Raw genomic sequence first — 17,012 nt, forward strand, 5'->3', positions numbered from 1 at the left:
TACCTACATGCAATGTGGGGCTCAAACTCACAATCCTGAGATCAAGAGTCACTTTCTCCTCTGACTGAGCCAGCCAGGTGCCCCAATAAACACTAGTAGTCTTAAACACATTTTAGGTTTTGTGGGCCAAGAGGCAGAATTGTACATAGATTGTGAAGGTACTTGCTTTCTCTGTACTTATTTTTTAGTGATAAAAATAAAATTATTTGGGGGGGGGGACTACCATGTTTCCTTGCTTGACAAGGGTAAATCCCACCACAGTGGAATTCAGTTGTTAAATGAGTGGCCACTGCTACAGTTTGCTCATGTCATTTTTGTACAATCACCCATCAGCATGAAGGCCAGGGTATCCAAATGACTCGGTTTTCTTTTAATCCCACTAAGCCAACAATCACTTGCCATCACGCCAAAGCAGATAAATCACCAAAAACAGGCCAAGAAATGTTCATTGCCAGAGGGCTTCTTGTTGATTTAAGTGTGATATTTACATGGATTATAGTTCTCTAGCTTGGAGTCTATTTGCTATAGAAACCAACTTCATGAGCACGAGCTAGCAAATGTCTTCTAACACGACAATCACTTTTAATACAAACCCTTATTTGAACACACACCTTTAAACACATGGTTTTATTTTTTTTAAGATTTTATTTATTCATTTGAAACAAAAAGATACAGAGAGAGAGCATGAACAGGGGGAGAGGCAGAGGGAGAAGGAGAAGCAGACTCCCCACTGAGCTGGGAGCCCATCGCAGGCTGATCCCAGGACCTGGAGATCATGACCTAAGCTGAAGGTGGACGCTTAACCAGCTGAGCACACAGGGGCCCCTAAACACATGGCTTTCAACACCATTGTTTGCACACTCTGAAATGTATTTTTTTATCCCAACATTGTCATAAGCTAGGAAATAAAGAGGATTTCATTGTCACCGTGTGATTTTGCTAATGCTTAGTGGTAGTAGCTCCAAAGTTTATAAAAAAAACTTTGGAACTTCAGTCATGGACAGTCAGAAGACAGTCTTTCCCCCTCCACAGTGAAATAAGTCAGCATTTTTGGAAGCACTGTCCACATTGTTTGGGACCCCTCTACATTGCCACCGGATAAGGAGGGCTGAAACTTGTCTTTCAGCAGAAGGACTTTAGCTAGTAAGTATGAAAAGATTGCACTTCCTTTTCTCCTCTGTTAGCTGACACAGGACAGGAGGGCTGGGGGCTCTTTCTGATGCTCTGAAGATCCTTTCCGGGAAGCCCCTTCTGTGGGGATATCTTAGTGGATCATAAGGCTTGTCCAGTCTCCACACTTCATAAAGTTTTCCTTTATACGCCCATCTCATCAGCAGAGCTAGCCGGGAGGTTTAGGATTCTTACTCCGTACAGCTAGTGAGTGAGAAGTAAGGCCTCAAGCCAGGTCTTCGCGTGCCGTCTGGCCTTTCACGACAGCCACTTGATATAGGAAGGAGGTGGGGAAAGACACCTGAGTCTGGGCGGGGGCTGGGGATGAGGCACAATACGGACGCTGTCGACACACACCTCAGCTCCTGTGACATTTTGCGCAGGACCCGCCCGGACCGGGAATGACGCCCCCCTGCCCCCGTCAATTCCTAGTTATGCCATCATCCTCGTCACTGTGTAAGTACGGTGCATTCCCCGCCTCGGTGCACCGAGCTGCGTGAAGCCGGCTGCCAGCACTGCAGTTGCCCTTGGCGCCACCGCCGGGAGGCCGAGCAGCTGCGGCATGCGAGCCTCCCTCCGCTGCGAGTCCGGGGCTGCAGCCCCTCCGTTCTGCACACGACCCCGCGGGAGCCTGGGCGGCGCACCGAAGGCGCGTCTACGCGACCCGGGCCACCGGGGCCCCAGGGCGGCGCTCCCGCGGCGCGCTCGGCGGCGGGGTTGGGCTGGGAGGAGCTTGGGCGGGGCGGAGCCTGGACGGCGGGAGCCGCCGTGCGGGGCTGGCGCCCTCGGAGCGGCGCGCGGCGCGGTGGGGGTGTCCCGGGCGGGCCGCGCACAGATCCTGGGACCCTCGGACCCTCCGACGAGATGGTGCGTTCCTCGGGAGTGGGGAGCGGGGCCACTCCCCCAGGCGGCCCCGGCGAGGCACCCAGAGCCCCCACCCCGCCAGCGAAAAGGCGGGGGCAGTCAGGCCGCGCTGTCTCGTTAAGACCGTGTTCCAGCTAACACCGACGGTGAGTAACCTGGCCCCAGGTCCCGGGAGAAACCCCCGAGAGGGAAGGCGGATGAGAGTTCAGATCTCTGGGCGTGGAATTTGGGCAAGTTTTGAATGGCGGGAGCGGGAGGGGGGCACCCTGCTTTGAGCCACAGCCGCTAGGTACCTTGTAAATTTTAACAGGGCTCCTGGAGCAGGCGGTGAGACTAAGCAAGGCCAAATTTTAAAGGGAGGAGAGTCCCCCACCTGGCTTCAGCGTCCACACGGCATAGTCCTTCATAATCTCGGTAAGCCCGGTAACTTGTGGGGTGACTGCGAGAAGCTTCCGGCCTCGTGGTGGGTGGGGAGGCAGAGGATCCGACTACTACGGCTGTCAGGTGGCTTTGGGCCCTTGGTTCTTCGGGAACTCTCCTGGGCTGAGAGGTGGAGGCGTGCCTGCCTATGTGCCTGGCCCGTCGATGGGGCTTCCAGCCTTAGGACCTAAGAGAGCGTAGCGGGAAGCAGCGCGAGCAGGCTGGTGGCGCTGTGCCTCCCTGGCACCCACTGGGAGTTGCCCCACTGGCACGAGGGAGGAGAGACTGAGTGGTCTGATGACACAGGGTGAGCGGAATGAGGATTGTGAAGTCACAGGGGAAGTGGGATGCCATAGCTGGGGTTTGGGGCTGGCTGCCTGGCCAGAGGAAAGGTGTCCCCCAGGCAGATCAGTGCTTTCTGCCGCTGGAAGGGAGCCTCTGGGATCAGCAGGGCACACCTGGTGCCCATGGTGGACTGATGAGTCGGGTGAGGCCACCCTACCACAAGGGTCCCCCTCCCCCTCCTACACAGGAATGAAAACAGTGCTATGTCCATACTCTGGAAGCCTAAATACCACCCACACCATGTGGAAGGAAAGCAGAAAGACTGAGTGGCACATCCTGCTGACCCCCTTTCTCCCAAACCACCTCCTGGGCAGACCCTTGCTCTGTACAACCCCAGCTCTGTGAGCTTCCTGTTTCTCCTGAGTAGTTAACTTCCAGGATTTGGGGTTCCAGGGCTCTGGGGGATATGCACTGGAGAAAAAATGAATCCTGAAGATCACCACTGACTCCCACCCTCCTACTTCTCCAGATGCAGAGGCCTCCATGGCTGTGATAAGCCTTGTGTTCCTGGCAGTGATGTATGTTGTTCACCACCCCCTGATGGTCAGTGACCGCATGGACCTGGACACACTAGCCAGAAGTAGGCAGCTGGAGAAGCGGATGAGCGAGGAGATGCGCCAGTTGGAGATAGAGTTTGAAGAGAGAAAGCGAGCAGCTGAGCAGAAGCAGAAGGCAGAGAACTTCTGGAGAGGAGACACATCCAGTGATCAGTTAGTGCTAGGGAAGAAAGACATGGGCTGGCCGTTCCAGGCTGGTGGCCAGGAGGGGCCACTGAACTGGATGCTGGGAAACCTGTGGAATGCTGGCCTCTTTTGCCTTTTTCTCATCTTTGAGCTCCTGCGACAGAACATGCAGCATGAGCCGGCCTTTGATTCCAGCAGCGATGAGGAGGAGGAGGAAGTCCGTGTTGTGCCTGTCACCTCCTACAACTGGCTTACTGACTTCCCCTCGAGGGAGGCCCTGGAATCCTTTTACAAACACTCTGTCCAGAATGTCACCCGTGATCTGCCCTGCACCTGCGAGTTCGTGGAGAGCTTCGTGGACGACCTCATTGAGGCCTGTCGGGTGCTCAGCCGCCGGGAGGCTCACCCACAGCTGGAGGACTGCCTGGGCATTGGGGCTGCCTTTGAGAAATGGGGAACCCTCCACGAGACCCAGAAATTTGATATTCTGGTGCCCATTGTTCCCCCGCAGGGCACTATGTTTGTGCTGGAGATGAGGGATCCGGCCCTAGGCCGCCGCTGTGGCTGTGTGCTGGTGGAGTCGGAATGCGTGTGCAAGCGTGAGAAGCTTCTGGGGGACGTGCTGTGCCTGGTGCACCACCACAGGGATCACTCGGCCATCTTGAGCAAGTGTAGCAGCTCCATCAAGGTGGCTCTCTGCACCGGCTCCCACCTGGACGTGTGCAAGACGGTACAGTGGTTTCGGAACATGGTGGGCAATGCCTGGGCCCTTGTGGCCCACAAGTATGACTTTCAGCTCAGCCTCCCACCGTCTACCACCTCCTGCAAGCTCAGGCTGGACTACCGCTCAGGCCGCTTTCTCTCGATCCGCTTGGTCCTGGGGGTGCAACGGGAAGACACCTTGGTCTATCTGGTGAGTCAGGCTCCTGACCAGGAACAGCTCACCAGCGTGGACTGGCCCGAGTCCTTTGCAGCCTGTGAACACTTGTTCCTGAAGCTGGTAGGGCGTTTTGCTCCAGAGAACACCTGTCACCTCAAGTGCCTCCAGATCATCTTAAGTCTCCGGGACCTTCAGAGCTTACCCCAGGGAGCATCCCGTCCTGTCCTCACCTCTTACCACTTCAAAACAGCCCTCATGCACCTGTTGCTGCGGCTGCCTCTAACGGACTGGCAGCACAGCATGCTCTCCCAGCGGCTCCAGGACGTCCTTTGGTTCTTGGGCCGCGGCCTCCAGCAGAGGTCCCTCCACCATTTCCTCATTGGTAACACCTTCCTGCCCCTGACCATCCCGATCCCCAAGACATTTCGGAATGCTGAGCCCGTCAATCTCTTCCAACACCTGGTGCTAAACCCCACGGCGCACTCGCAGGCAGTGGAAGAATTCCACCACCTTCTGACCCAAGTGAAAACCCTACCCTGTGCCCCGTTGGCTGGGGCACATTAATGTAAAGGCCATTAAAAAGGGGGAGAAGGTATTTCTGATTCCTCAGGCTGCCGGACAGTTTACTTTTTCAGACACATCAGTGGTATGTGTGACCCTCACCTTGCCAGTGGGGGGGGGGGGGGCTGTGATAGATAAGACACTTTAAGGAGCACCTGAAGTGCTCATCAGGATGGGGTCCAACCTATAGGGCCTAATCTAGGGTGTGCCTTCTGAGGTTTTCTTCTCCTGACTTTTTGCATGACCCAAAGAGGGCCCAGGGAAACGGATGTTAGGGGGCGATCTCACAGCTAGAGTTGAGACCAGATGGGGGCTGTGAGGTATTTGTGTTCTGTATCAACACTGGAAGTGAAAGAGAACCAGAGAATACCTCCATTCCAGCTTATTCCTTTTTGTGAATGACTCTGAGCACATTCCTTGTAAACTGGTTTCCTTGTTGAATTGTTAGCTTAATTCACATCCAAGCTGATAGCACCAAGCATTTTATCCTAAATACTGTGAAGGTAACGTCTCGTACTTTAGGATCTAATTTTTCAGACCTTCTCTGTTTGAAGATATATCCAAGATGTTTATGTTCCATTTTCTCAATTTAGCCCTATTTTCCTATAGTATATGAAATAGAACATAATATAGCTCTTTTTATGCATCTGAAAGAAAACTCCAATACTACCCAAGCAGTTCATTAGCATTGATTCACAAATATGAAGTCAATGGTGATGTTTCATAATCGAGATAATGTATTTACTAAAATTAATGAAATAGTGTCTAACGAGCTTCTTGTGCCTGGAAGCAACGTTGCGGGGGGGGTGGTTTCTCAGATGAACAATTACCGTTTCTAAAGGGAGCCACTTGTTTGTCAAATGAAAAGAAGGTTTAGCCACCATGCGTGGCTGTGCTTTTTCTCAGTCTGTTATTGCCTTTGTATTCTTTTCAAAGATGACAAAGGGATTTTTTGAACTATGTTTGTGGTTTTGCAAAGTGGGGCCATCACAATCCAGGCCTGTTGCCAGGGTCAGACAGGAAGAGACTGTGGAGCAGTTCAGCTCTAAAAGAGTTGTGATTCTGGAGATAGGATTGGTGGATTTTTCCCTTCTTTCAAAATCCTGGGCATCCTGATGAGGAGGCTTAAGAAAAGTGACTATAGCTGTGGGTGTGGTTGTTTTGGAAAAACAATGCTGTTCCTGCCCTGCATGCCAGGAAGATCTGGGGACGAGAACCTGGCCCCACATTTAACTCAGTCGCAGGGGGGTTTAGATGGTGGCCTTGTGGGCTTTGGTTGTATCCACACCCTCCCCACAGCAAAAATAAATTACAAATTTATGTCCCAGGAGTTGATGCCAGTCAATATTTGAGACTCCAACTGCACAGTAATGGTTGTGTTCCCATGTTGTCTGCTGATACCTGCCAGGTACTGCTTTCAAGTTAAGATGCAGTGATGGTTGGTTCCATGCCAGTGGGATTTTGATGTTTTATAAACATCTATATTCTTTTTGTTTAGAAAATAATTTGCTGATGTTTTAGTTCCAAATCAATAAAGGACTCTATTTTGTGTGTCAGTTGGAATCGATGTAATAACACCCACAGAAGATCAGCATTCTCACGTGCCTATCCCCAGATGTTCCTGTTACCCTGACAGCTTCATCCAGTACATCCTGGTATTTCTTAATGCACCTTGAACCAGTCTGCCCGGAGGTTTCCCAGTGGCATGGCCAGGAGCCAGGAAAGAATAATTCAGAATGTCAAGGAACATCTAAGTTATTCATTCTCATGGTGCCCAAACCAAAATATTAGCCAATTTAAAAGATCTTAGTGGCTACAAAAAAAACCATGCATAACTGTAGAAGGCATAAATCTGTCAAGTAGAAAGGCAGTATTATGTTCTAGCACTCTGAGGTTTCTAGTCTAGTAAGAGGTAAGAAAACAGGAGTGGGCAGAAGACTACAAAGGGAATAGTCAGCGAAGCCTGGGTGCGGCCGAGGGTGTAAGAAAGAGTATAGAAAAAACAAGTAGTAATGGAAAGAACAGAGCTGTTGTGCTCTGGGAGTACTCTTACAATGAAAGGGGAAACTTCTCCAGATAATTTAGGAAGCTGAGCTTTATTCTAAAACAATTCCTGGCTGGCACCCAGGATATAACAGCAGTTATTGTAATGGGAATACTTCGCGTTCATCGAGCATTGCCAATGGTCCTAAATGCTTCACATCTGGTAACTCATTTAATCCTCACACCATAACTCCATGAAGTGGGTACTTTATCCCTTCCCTTTTTCCTATGAGGAAGCCGAGGCACAGAAACGGTACACCACTTCCTCCAAGGTCACATAGCTAGTAAAAGGCAGAGCCTGGAAGAAAGTACCTGTCCTCACAACCTTCCAGCATGGTCTTGGGAATATCAAGACATAGGGGTTAACATGCTTTGAAAAGCGAAAAGCACTATATTAATTTTAAGATAAAGGCGGTATGTCGTTTAGAAATTCTAGAAGACGGGTGCCTGGGTGGCTCAGTCGTTAAGCGTCTGCCTTTGGCCGAGGTTGTGATCCCAGGTCCTGGGATCGAGCCCTGCATTGGGCTCCCTGCTCGGCGGGAGCCTGCTTCTCCCTCTCTTCTCCCCCTGCTTGTGTTCCTTCTCTGGCTATCTCTCTCTGTCAAATAAATAAAATCTAAAAAAAGAAAAAAAAAGAAATTCTAGAAGACAGAAATTGTTGGTCTGTAGCCCAGTCTTTAGGTCAGGAATTTCGTATCACATACAAAAATTAAAGGCATTTGCTCAGAGGCCAAAATGAATGTAAAGCCATTTGAACTACATGCCTGTTGGCCCCCAGTGGCTCAATGGTTTATATCATGAACTACATTATGATAGAAGCCACCTGCAGGCTGGAAGATCTGGGAAAATTTGAATCCAGAAGTTTGTTCAGGTAGCCAACTGATAACAGTACTGCTCCTCACCTAAACTAAAGCTGTTTGCCATTCATTTTGGGGAAGTAGAATCTTGGTGAGGAGTGAAATGGGGAAAGGGAACGGCTCCGGCTTTTCTGGACGACAAGGAGTGGGGGAGTGGCTCGCTACTTTAGTTTTTGTACAGAGGAATTGAGTGCTGCATACCACTAATACCACTGATAAATCATTCAATTTTTTGGCACCCCCCACAGAACTAACCCCCCAAAAAACAAAGACAGCATTCAGAGCGCGTGGTGAATGAGCCGCCTGCAGGGGGTGGAGCTGGTTTTGTCCCAGCACAGGGAGCCCTAAGCAGTCAGCTCACGAGGAGCCGTTGTAACCACCAAACAGCCTCATGCCTCACCAGATGGGTCACCCAGCAGTCTTCCTCTGCAGGGACTTCCAAGCCAGTTCTTCAGGGGTTTCTGATTCAGTGCCACCTCCCACCCTCCCAACCCACACTGCTCCTCGTCGGTGCAGAGGATCACAACCACTCTCCTCAAATGCACTCAGCGCAGAGAAGGCAAGTGAGATAACAGGGACCCCAGTGTACACCGAGCCAATGGCCCCACAAGAGTTTAATCTGTTACCTAATTCCTCATAGAGCCCAGTGAAGGGGTATTATCGTGACTGTTTTATAAACGGAGAAGAAAAGGCGGCCCAGAGAGGTTCAGATGCCCAACCTGGGATTTAAACTTGTCTTCCGACTTCACTCATGCAATACATATTTAGTACTTGCTGTGTACGGGGCTAGCACTGGGCCCTGGGAAATCAATGGCGAGCAAAACACGGCTTCATCCTCATGCAGTTGACAATCTATGGAGGAGCTAGACGTGAAATAGTCATCCCAGTGGATGTAAAATTTCAACAGTGCCAAGTCCCACTAAAACCTCCAGTAAGGACACTTGAGTGTATCAGGGAAGGCCTCCCTGAGGAAGTGATGTGAGCTGAAACGTGACGGAAGCGAACTGGGCGAAGATGGGGATGAGGAGAGGATGTGCAGAGGCCTGTGGCGGGAGTGGGCAGGATGAGAGCGAGTCTGAAAGAAGGCCCAAGTGACCGGAGGGCAGGGAGCAAGGGAGGCAAGGTGCAAGATGAGGTCAGAGAGGCTGCAGGGCCCAGACCCTGCAGGGCCTCCCAGATCACTTTAGAAGTTCCCAGAGCAATGGAACTTTGGAATGGTTTGAGACTTTGGAAGGAACAAGTCAGATTGGTACTTATCAACTACCATACAAGGGCCCAATAAGAAGGGGGTCAGAGCAGGTGTGGGGCTGCAAGAAGGTAATATGGGTGAAAAAGAGATGCAGGGTTGAGATTCTTAGGAAGTGAAAAGAGCTCAACAATAGATTGTGTGTGGAGAATGAGGCATCCAGGATGGCTCCTGGGTGCTGATTTGGGTTCCTGGGTGGCTGGTAGAATTCACTGAGATGAAAAATGCTGTAAACCTGCTTTCTTTTCTCGATTCCACGCTGCCTTATGCTAAAGATTTGATGGTGGTCACTGGGAGAACAAGTTTGTGCAAAAGCAAATAGGCTTAAAAAAAATGGTTTTCAACAAAGGGTAGCACTTTTAGGTTGCCAAAATGACTGAGAGGCATTGATGGCATTTAGTGGACAAATGGTGTCCTACAAAGAGCCCCACATGTCAAGAATTGTTTCACCCTGAATGCCAATAGCACCCTTCAGGGGAAACACTGCATAAAATACCTGATGTGTGTTATAAGAAATGATAGGACGTTCTAGGGATATTTGGGGGAATTGCCCTGGCATTTCCTCCCACAATACAACTCTTGGTTGGGCAGGGGGCGCCTGGGTGGCTCAGTCGATTGAGCGTCTCCCTTCGGCATGGCGTATGATCCTGGGGTCCTGGGAATGAGGCTTGCCTTGGGCTCCTTGCTCAGCGGGGAGTCTGCTTCTTCCTCTCACTCTCCCTCTGTGCTCTCCCTTCCCTCTCTCTCAAATAATAAAATAAAATAAAATAAAATAAAATAAAATAAAAAACAATTCTTGGGATCAGATGAAGCAGAATGGAGAGGTGGCAAATTATGTCCATCTCATTTCTCACCCTAAGCTTTTCTTTGGTGTGGTGGGATATGTGGGGGTGAGGTGTGTGTGTGTGTGTCGGGGGGGGGGAGCAGATATCCAGGAAGCTCTTCACAAGAATCTGAATAAAAACGATGGCCTTTATTTAAAAATGTACATAAAACATTTTGCACCTGTCCTTCGCCTGCCTGGAATGTTCATTGTGCTGTTGGCTCCTTCTCACCTCCGTCCCACACCCCATCCCTCACTTTCTACCTCCACTTCTACCTCTGCCCTTACAGAACAGGTCGCTATGGGAAATTAACCTTGTTTCCTAGAAACCTGCCCTCCCTCCCATTAGAAAGTAAATTGCGTGAAAGCAGAGCCGACTCCCGTCCTGCTCCATGCGGAGTCCTTAGCGCCCAGTTCCACGTCTAACGCTCGAAAGGAGGCGGGGGTCAGTGGTCCATAGATCTCTACAGTCTACCCACAGGAGCAGAGCGGGAAGCCAGCGATTCCACACAGCACACACCAGCACAGCTCCGGACGTCCCTTTACAAACGGAGGACTGGGGCAGCTGCGCAGGCGCGCCTCTGGCCCCGCCCACGACTGACGTCACCGCGGCCGTTAAGGCGCTAAGGCTTCTCGGCGCGCAATTTAAAAACCAGCTCCGGAGAAGGAGGGCAAAATGGGACCTCCCTGCCCAGGTGAGGCTGGGTGGGTGGGTGGCGCCGCGGGAAGGCGTCGGCGTGAAGCGGTGCTCGGGGCGGGCAGGGTCGGCGGGCGGACCTGAGCGGGGGTACGGATATTTTCGGCCTAGTTGTTGGCCTTGCGCTCCGCTGGCCAAGGGGGAGGAAAGGCGCAGGGAGGAAGAGGCGGGAGGCGGGGAGGGGGTGGTGTGCCCCGCCAATCAGGACGCGGCTTGGGTCGGCGTCGGGAGTGCGCGTGGGGCGATCCCCCCTCTTCAGTCCCTTTCTCGTGGGCTCCTGCACCGTGCGGGATGTCTCTCCCTTGAAAGGTGGTTTTCCTGGGATGCATGTTAGTTCAGGGCCAAGAAAGCGTTGTGCTTACTGCAGAATGCTTAACACGCGTGCGCTTCTTTGTACAGTCATTCAACAAGCATTGAGCTCTCCCTTTGGGTCAAACCCACTGTCAGGTGCAGAGATACTGTAAAGAACAAAACAGACAAGATCCAGCCTTTTGGAGCTTGTATTTTATTTTTTTTAAGATTTTATTTATTTATTAGAGAGCATGAGCGGGAAGGAGAGGGAGAAGCAGGCTCCCCACTGAGCAAGGAGCCCGATGTGGGACTTGATCCGAGGACCCTGGGATCACGTCCTGAGCCGAAGACAGACGCTTAACCGACTGAGCCACCCAGGCATCACTTGGAGCTTGTATTCTAGTTGGAGAAACCGTAAACAAATGAAATAATTACAGATGAGGCTGAATGCCCTAATTGAGAACAGCAGAGTGAGGGGAGGGGCCCCTTCAGGTTGAGGATTCAAGGAAGATCTTAGAGCAGACTGGGGAACGTGTTCTAGGCAGAAGGAGCAAGTGCAAAAAAAGGGTAAGCAGGGGGCGCCTGGGTGGCTCAGTCGTTAAGACTGCCTTCGCCTCAGGTCATGGTCCCAGGGTCCTGGGATTGAGCCCCATATCCCTGCTCTCTGCTCGGCGGGAAGCCTGCTTCTCCGTCTCCCACTCCCCCTGCTTGTGTTTCCTCTCTCACTGTGTCTCTCTCTGTCAAATAAATAAAATCTTAAAAAAAGGGAGGGGCAAGCAGGAAAGAGCCTGGCTTGGGCTAGAACTAGGACATCATGACTGAACAGTGAGTGAGGCTGCTGAGGTAGGCAGGGCCTTGGTCTTGGTAAAAAGTTTGAAAATTTAGAGTTCTGTTTTGGACATGGTAAATGACTTAGGCAAGAGACAGGTGAAGGGGTCAGTAAACACTTGGATAAGAGTTTGACACTCAGAGAGTGATACGGGCCACTCAGGGAAGTGGTCCACAGACTCAAAATAAATTTGGACATCGTCATCATATAGATCATAAAACCATGGGAACAGGTGAGATCCCTAGGAAGAACCTGTAGAGAAGACACTCAGGACCAACATTTAGGAGCTAGACAGAGAAGGGAGAGCCTGAAAACTCTCTCAGAAGAGAGTGGTGTCATAGAAGCCAGGGGTGTTTCAAGAAGCACTTGAAGGGGTTGTCATCTGTTTCAGATGCTGCTGAATCTCAAGAGAGATGAGGCCTGAAAAGTAGCCAGTGGGTTTGGCAACATGGAGGTTGTAGGTGATTGTGTCAAGATAGTTTTCATAAAGTGGTGGGGATGATAGCCAGACCATAGGGGGTTGAAAAATGAATGGGAGAGAAGGAAGTAGATGTAGAAAGTGTCTTTGAGCTCAGTAACCATCTGAATGAGAGAAGTGAGAGAAAGAATATTCCAAGAATTGAAGCATGGCCTCTGATCCCCTCTTGAGTTTTCCTCTTAGACAAGTTCCTCCTTCAGTGCTTCCTGTTTCTGTTAAAGTCTCCTCTCAAGGTCCAGCTCCCCTCCTCTTGAAGTGCCTTCACCCAGATAGTAACAAGTCCTCTTGATTCAGTCTCTAAAAATGTCTCTTGCCTCCTTCCTTTCCATTCTTTCTTTTTCTTTTATTTTGACCTCAGCTGAGAGGTATGTTAGCCATACTCTTGAGCTTATGGGGAGCTATCAGGTGAACACGTGAAGTTCTTCCTTGTATTTTTTTTTTTATTTCCTTTTATCCCTATACACCACTTTTGTTCCCTACCCCTTACACGGGCAACCGTTTAGTGTTTATTGTGATCACTTTATTATTTTTTTAAGATTTTATTTATGAGAGAGATAGAGCATGGGGGGGAGGGGTACGGGGAGAGGGAGAGTGACAAGCAGACTCCCTGCTGAGTGCGGAGCCCAACTCCGGCTTGATCCCAGGACCCCCAAGATCATGACCTGAGCCACAGTCAGACACTTAACTAACTGAGCCATCCAGGTGCCCTTAGTTCCCTTTATTTTTAATGTGTTCCTATAAAATATGTGTTACATTGTGTTTTTTTTTTTCTTATCACCAATTCAGAACCAGCTGAGACACGCTTTCTTATTTCCATTTGGAGGAGAATGAGCAAATGCTTAGAGCATTTACTTGCTTAAAATTTCTCCAGCTACTGGGGTGCCTGGCTGGCTGCTCAGTCTGTAGAGCATGCGACTCTTGAACTCAGAATCATGAGTTCAAGCCCCACACTGGGTGTAGAGTTTACTGTAAAAAAAAAAAAAAAAAAAATTCTCCAGTTAGTAAGCGATGGACCTGGGGTTTGAAGCCAAGCCTTTTGATTCTTAAATCTGGAAATGTTCCCCCAAAGTCTCTCAGTTCCTTCATCTCTCTCCCAGTGATCTTATTTCTTGCCCTACCAAAATAGGCAATAGCCACTCATTACCATAGTCACACCCTAGACCTCGTCATTATCAGTAGCTATACCACTCTGTCATCTCAATTTTAAAAACCCCACTTCTCAGTACCACTCCTGTCTTTCCAACTCACTCCTTCTTGTTCCCTGACTCCAGTAACTCCATCTTTTGACCCAGCAGATGTATATTCTTTGCTTTTCCCTGGCCCTAATGTCTCTTGTGTCCTTGTTCCTTCCTTCCTTAGCTTACATTCCATGGTCCATTACTACAATCACTCCCTTTCATACACTCATAACCCCTTGCCCTCTTCTAGCCTGTTTATACTTGACAAAATCACAACCCTGATTAATTCCAATTCTGCCTACTCTGCCCTGGCCCCTGCTCACTCAGTGATCTCAAGAGAACCCTAAAGCTGCCCAGCAGTCATGCTTATTCCCTCATTCATCCACTCACCTTCTCCTAGATGACTATTCCATACCTTCCTTTCTCTCCCCAAATCTCCAGTACCTCCTTCCCCGGCCCTCACCCTTAGCTACTCAGTTTTTGGTTTTGATGGGCTTCTTATTTTACTAAGAAAAGCAGTCCGAAAGGAACATCCACAAGCGCACCATTGTATCTGCTCCCTGACCTGCATCTGTACCTCTGTTGTCTCGCTTCCTTCCTATTGCTGTGGGTGGGCTTTCAGTGATCTCAGGAAAGGCAGCCCCTTTTCCTGCTTGAGTGTATTGTTCAGCAACGTTTCCCCTTCTGTATGATCTCTGAATAATGCCCTCTCCTTGCCAGAGATGCCTGGTACCTGTGAATATGGTATTTAAGATGGTAAAAAGGACTTTATAGCTATGATTAAGTTAAGGACCTTGAGATGGGGAGACTATCTTGGATTATCTGGATGGGCCCAGTGCAATCACAGTGGCCCTCATAAGAGGGATGCAAGAGGTTCAGAGTCAGAGAAGGTGATGTAATGACAGAAACAAGAGGTTGAGGGGCGACTGGGTGGCTCAGTCCGTTAAGTGTCTGCCTTTGGCTCAGGTCATGATCCCGGGGATTGAGCCCCACATCGGGCTCCCTGCTCAGTGGGGAGTCTGCGTCTCCCTCTCCCTCTGCCCCTGTTCCTGCTGTCTGTCTCTCTCTCTCTCAAATAAATAAATAAAATCTTTAAAAAAAAGAAGCAGCAAGAGGTTGGAGTGATGGGAAGAAAGCAGGCAGCCTCTAGAAGCTGAAAAGGGCAGGGAAAGAGATTCTTTCCTAAAGCCTCCAAAAAGAACACAGCCCTGCTGACAGCTCGATTTTAAACTGACTCTAGGACTGCAAGAGAATACATTTGTATTGGTTTAAACCACTACATTTGTGGTAATTTGTTATAGCAGCAATAGGAAACTAATAAAATCTCTGCTTTATTTTTCTACCAAGCTGGGGTTTTTCCCATCTTAAAATTAATTCCTCAACCTCACTTCGCTTTCAACTGCTTCCCTCCCAATTTTGTCCTTCCTTTTCTGTAAGTCCTTGAAAACCTTTTCTCCATTTGCTGTCTCCAGTTTCTCTTCTTTCTGTTCGTTCTCTTCTCTGGAATCTATGCCCATTTGACTTTCTCCTGCCTCTGCTACTCTAGGAAAACTGTTGTTGTCAAGGTCACCAATAACCTCTAGGTTGTTAAATCCAATGATTGATTCTCAGTCCTTCCCTAATTTGACCTCATTGCACCCCTCATTAATTTGGCAAGGAAGCATCAGAAACCCATCCCCCGACAAAGAAACTTAAACTATAGAGGAATATTAGAGTTGGAAAAGATCTTGGTGGAAAACGTGCAGTGAACTTCCACCCTATGACAGCCCCCAAGCCCCACTTTAGACATAGGAAATATTCCGTGGCAGGTGTCCTGAGCAAGGGTTCTCTTCCCTCGCTGTCAGCCATAATCAATTGCTTTTCTTCAGAAATCCGTGGGCACCCCCACAGCGCCTCCTCACCTTCAGAACGGGTGTTCTCCATGTCCCTGCCCCGGAAGGCCCCTCTCAATACTCCTGGCACCCCCGTCCTTGAAGACTTTCCCCAGAATGATGACGAAAAGGAGCGGCTGCAGCGGCGGCGCTCGCGAGTCCTGGACCTGCAGTTCAGCGCAGACTCGCCTCACCTGCTGGCCTCCCCGTCCAGTAGGTGCGTGTGCCCTGGGCTGCCTCCGCGGGGTGGCCGCCCTAACGGGCGCCCAGCATCTCCACAATACCTCGTGGGTTCTGGGTCTGGATTTTGAAAAGTTAGAGTGGATCCTTGACAGAAGGTTTTGGTTTTGGTTTTCATTTAGGAATATTGACACTTCAGCCACGGTTCCTAAGTTTACAAACACACAGATTACAGAACATTACTCCACCTGTATCAAGCTGTCCACTGAAAATGTGAGTATCTGCTGATTATCAGTGAAGATTTTGCTACTTGATCACGAGGGAAGTCTAGCCTTCTTGATAATGTGGAGAACACGCAATTGATGGTAATTGTGTGCTTTTCCTCTCCAGCAACTCTTCTCAATGCTGATGTTTGTCAGTATGCTTTTACTGCGTTTTATGGGTCTTTGGTGCTCTTTCTGGCAGGTTGCCTGCCACCTGCAGTGTATCTGCAAAGGGAGTGTTGCTTAGGGGTTAATAATGTTAATAATGTGAGTTCTGGAGCGAGCCTGTGTTGGGATCCAGTCTCTGCCGTTCACAAGCTCTCTAGCCTTGGCAAGTCACCTGACCACTCTGCTGCAAGGTCCTCTTCCGTAAAATGGGAATGTGAATAGTCCCTGTCTTATAGAGTTGTTCTGAGGGTGACTGAGTCCCTTTGTGTGCAGTGCTTATAACAGGGTCTACACACGGTGAAAACTCAAGGAGTGTGCTGTCACTCTCTAGTTCTTGAGAATAAGGAGCTACGTGTATGGATTAGGCCGTGTCACCAAGTATTTATGGGAATTGATACATGTGGTGAGATGTGGGCCATTACTATGTAAAAACGTAGCTTCCTCTATTAGAGTAGCGTTATTTACATGAGCCTAGGCTGTCAATAACAAACCTTCCTGCACTTTTCTGTTTGCAGAAAATCACGACCAAGAATGCTTTTGGCTTGCACTTGATTGATTTCATGTCAGAGATTCTTAAACAGAAAGACACCGAACCGACCAACTTTAAAGTAAGAAGGCTGTTCACCTTCTCTTGCATCTGAATTTAATGATGGTTATTTCTAACATTGAGCACAGCACCATCACTGAATTCTGCAAATACATGAGAACCTTCCTTGTATGAGACATTTTATTAGCTTCTTTCCTTTCTTTCCTAAACTGATGAAATACGGAGAAGATAGCTTTCTGCTATATTTTGTTTATTCCATATCAGTTGTAGAGGAATCTTTGTCATTTTTTTCTTAAGAGCAAGTCAATATTTTATGAAGCTTGCTGTGTTTTGCCTGTTCAGCGTTTCCTCTTTATGCGTCCAGTGAGCAGAGCTCTGTTTGTTGGACTAGGTGGCTGCTGGCACTCTGGACGCCAGCACGAAGATCTATGCAGTGCGCGTGGATGCGGTCCATGCTGATGTCTACAGAGTCCTTGGGGGGCTGGGCAAAGACGCATCCTCTCCAGAAGAAGTAGAGAGCCATGATGCAGGTACATGGGTTGGGATCTGGATTCAAGGGGCTTTCTTAAGGGCATAGCAGGTAGTTATTTGGGTAGTATACTGGAATGAATGGAAGTC

General features: G+C 49.4%; 2 protein-coding genes across 6 annotated transcripts in view; both read left to right on the forward strand.

The window, feature by feature from the left end:
* Positions 1-687: 687 nt before the first annotated feature.
* ITPRIPL1 (ITPRIP like 1) lies at positions 688-9,717 on the forward strand. Of its 5 annotated transcripts, none has more exons than XM_027622641.2 (3): positions 688-2,180; positions 2,345-2,448; positions 2,987-9,716. In XM_027622641.2, exon 3 carries the CDS (start codon positions 3,283-3,285, stop codon positions 4,924-4,926), a length of 1,644 nt encoding a protein of 547 aa, XP_027478442.1. In that variant the 5' UTR covers positions 688-2,180; positions 2,345-2,448; positions 2,987-3,282; the 3' UTR covers positions 4,927-9,716. The 5 variants fall into 5 exon arrangements, with proteins under 5 accessions (XP_027478442.1, XP_027478441.1, XP_027478443.1 ...); XM_027622640.2 differs by having other exon boundaries at positions 3,269-9,716; XM_027622643.2 differs by having other exon boundaries at positions 1,608-1,626; positions 3,269-9,716.
* Positions 9,718-9,866: 149 nt separating this feature from the next.
* The window catches only part of NCAPH (non-SMC condensin I complex subunit H), a 34,981-nt gene continuing 27,835 nt past the window's right edge, over positions 9,867-17,012 (forward strand). The window contains exons 1-5 of the mRNA XM_027624010.2: positions 9,867-10,587; positions 15,234-15,453; positions 15,599-15,689; positions 16,363-16,455; positions 16,786-16,924. Coding sequence (XP_027479811.1) covers positions 10,569-10,587; positions 15,234-15,453; positions 15,599-15,689; positions 16,363-16,455; positions 16,786-16,924 — 562 coding nt within the window. The 5' untranslated portion in view covers positions 9,867-10,568. The remainder of the gene's footprint in view (positions 10,588-15,233; positions 15,454-15,598; positions 15,690-16,362; positions 16,456-16,785; positions 16,925-17,012) is intronic.

Source organism: Zalophus californianus, chromosome 8, assembly GCF_009762305.2.
Source record: "Zalophus californianus isolate mZalCal1 chromosome 8, mZalCal1.pri.v2, whole genome shotgun sequence".
Lineage (NCBI taxonomy): Eukaryota > Metazoa > Chordata > Mammalia > Carnivora > Otariidae > Zalophus > Zalophus californianus.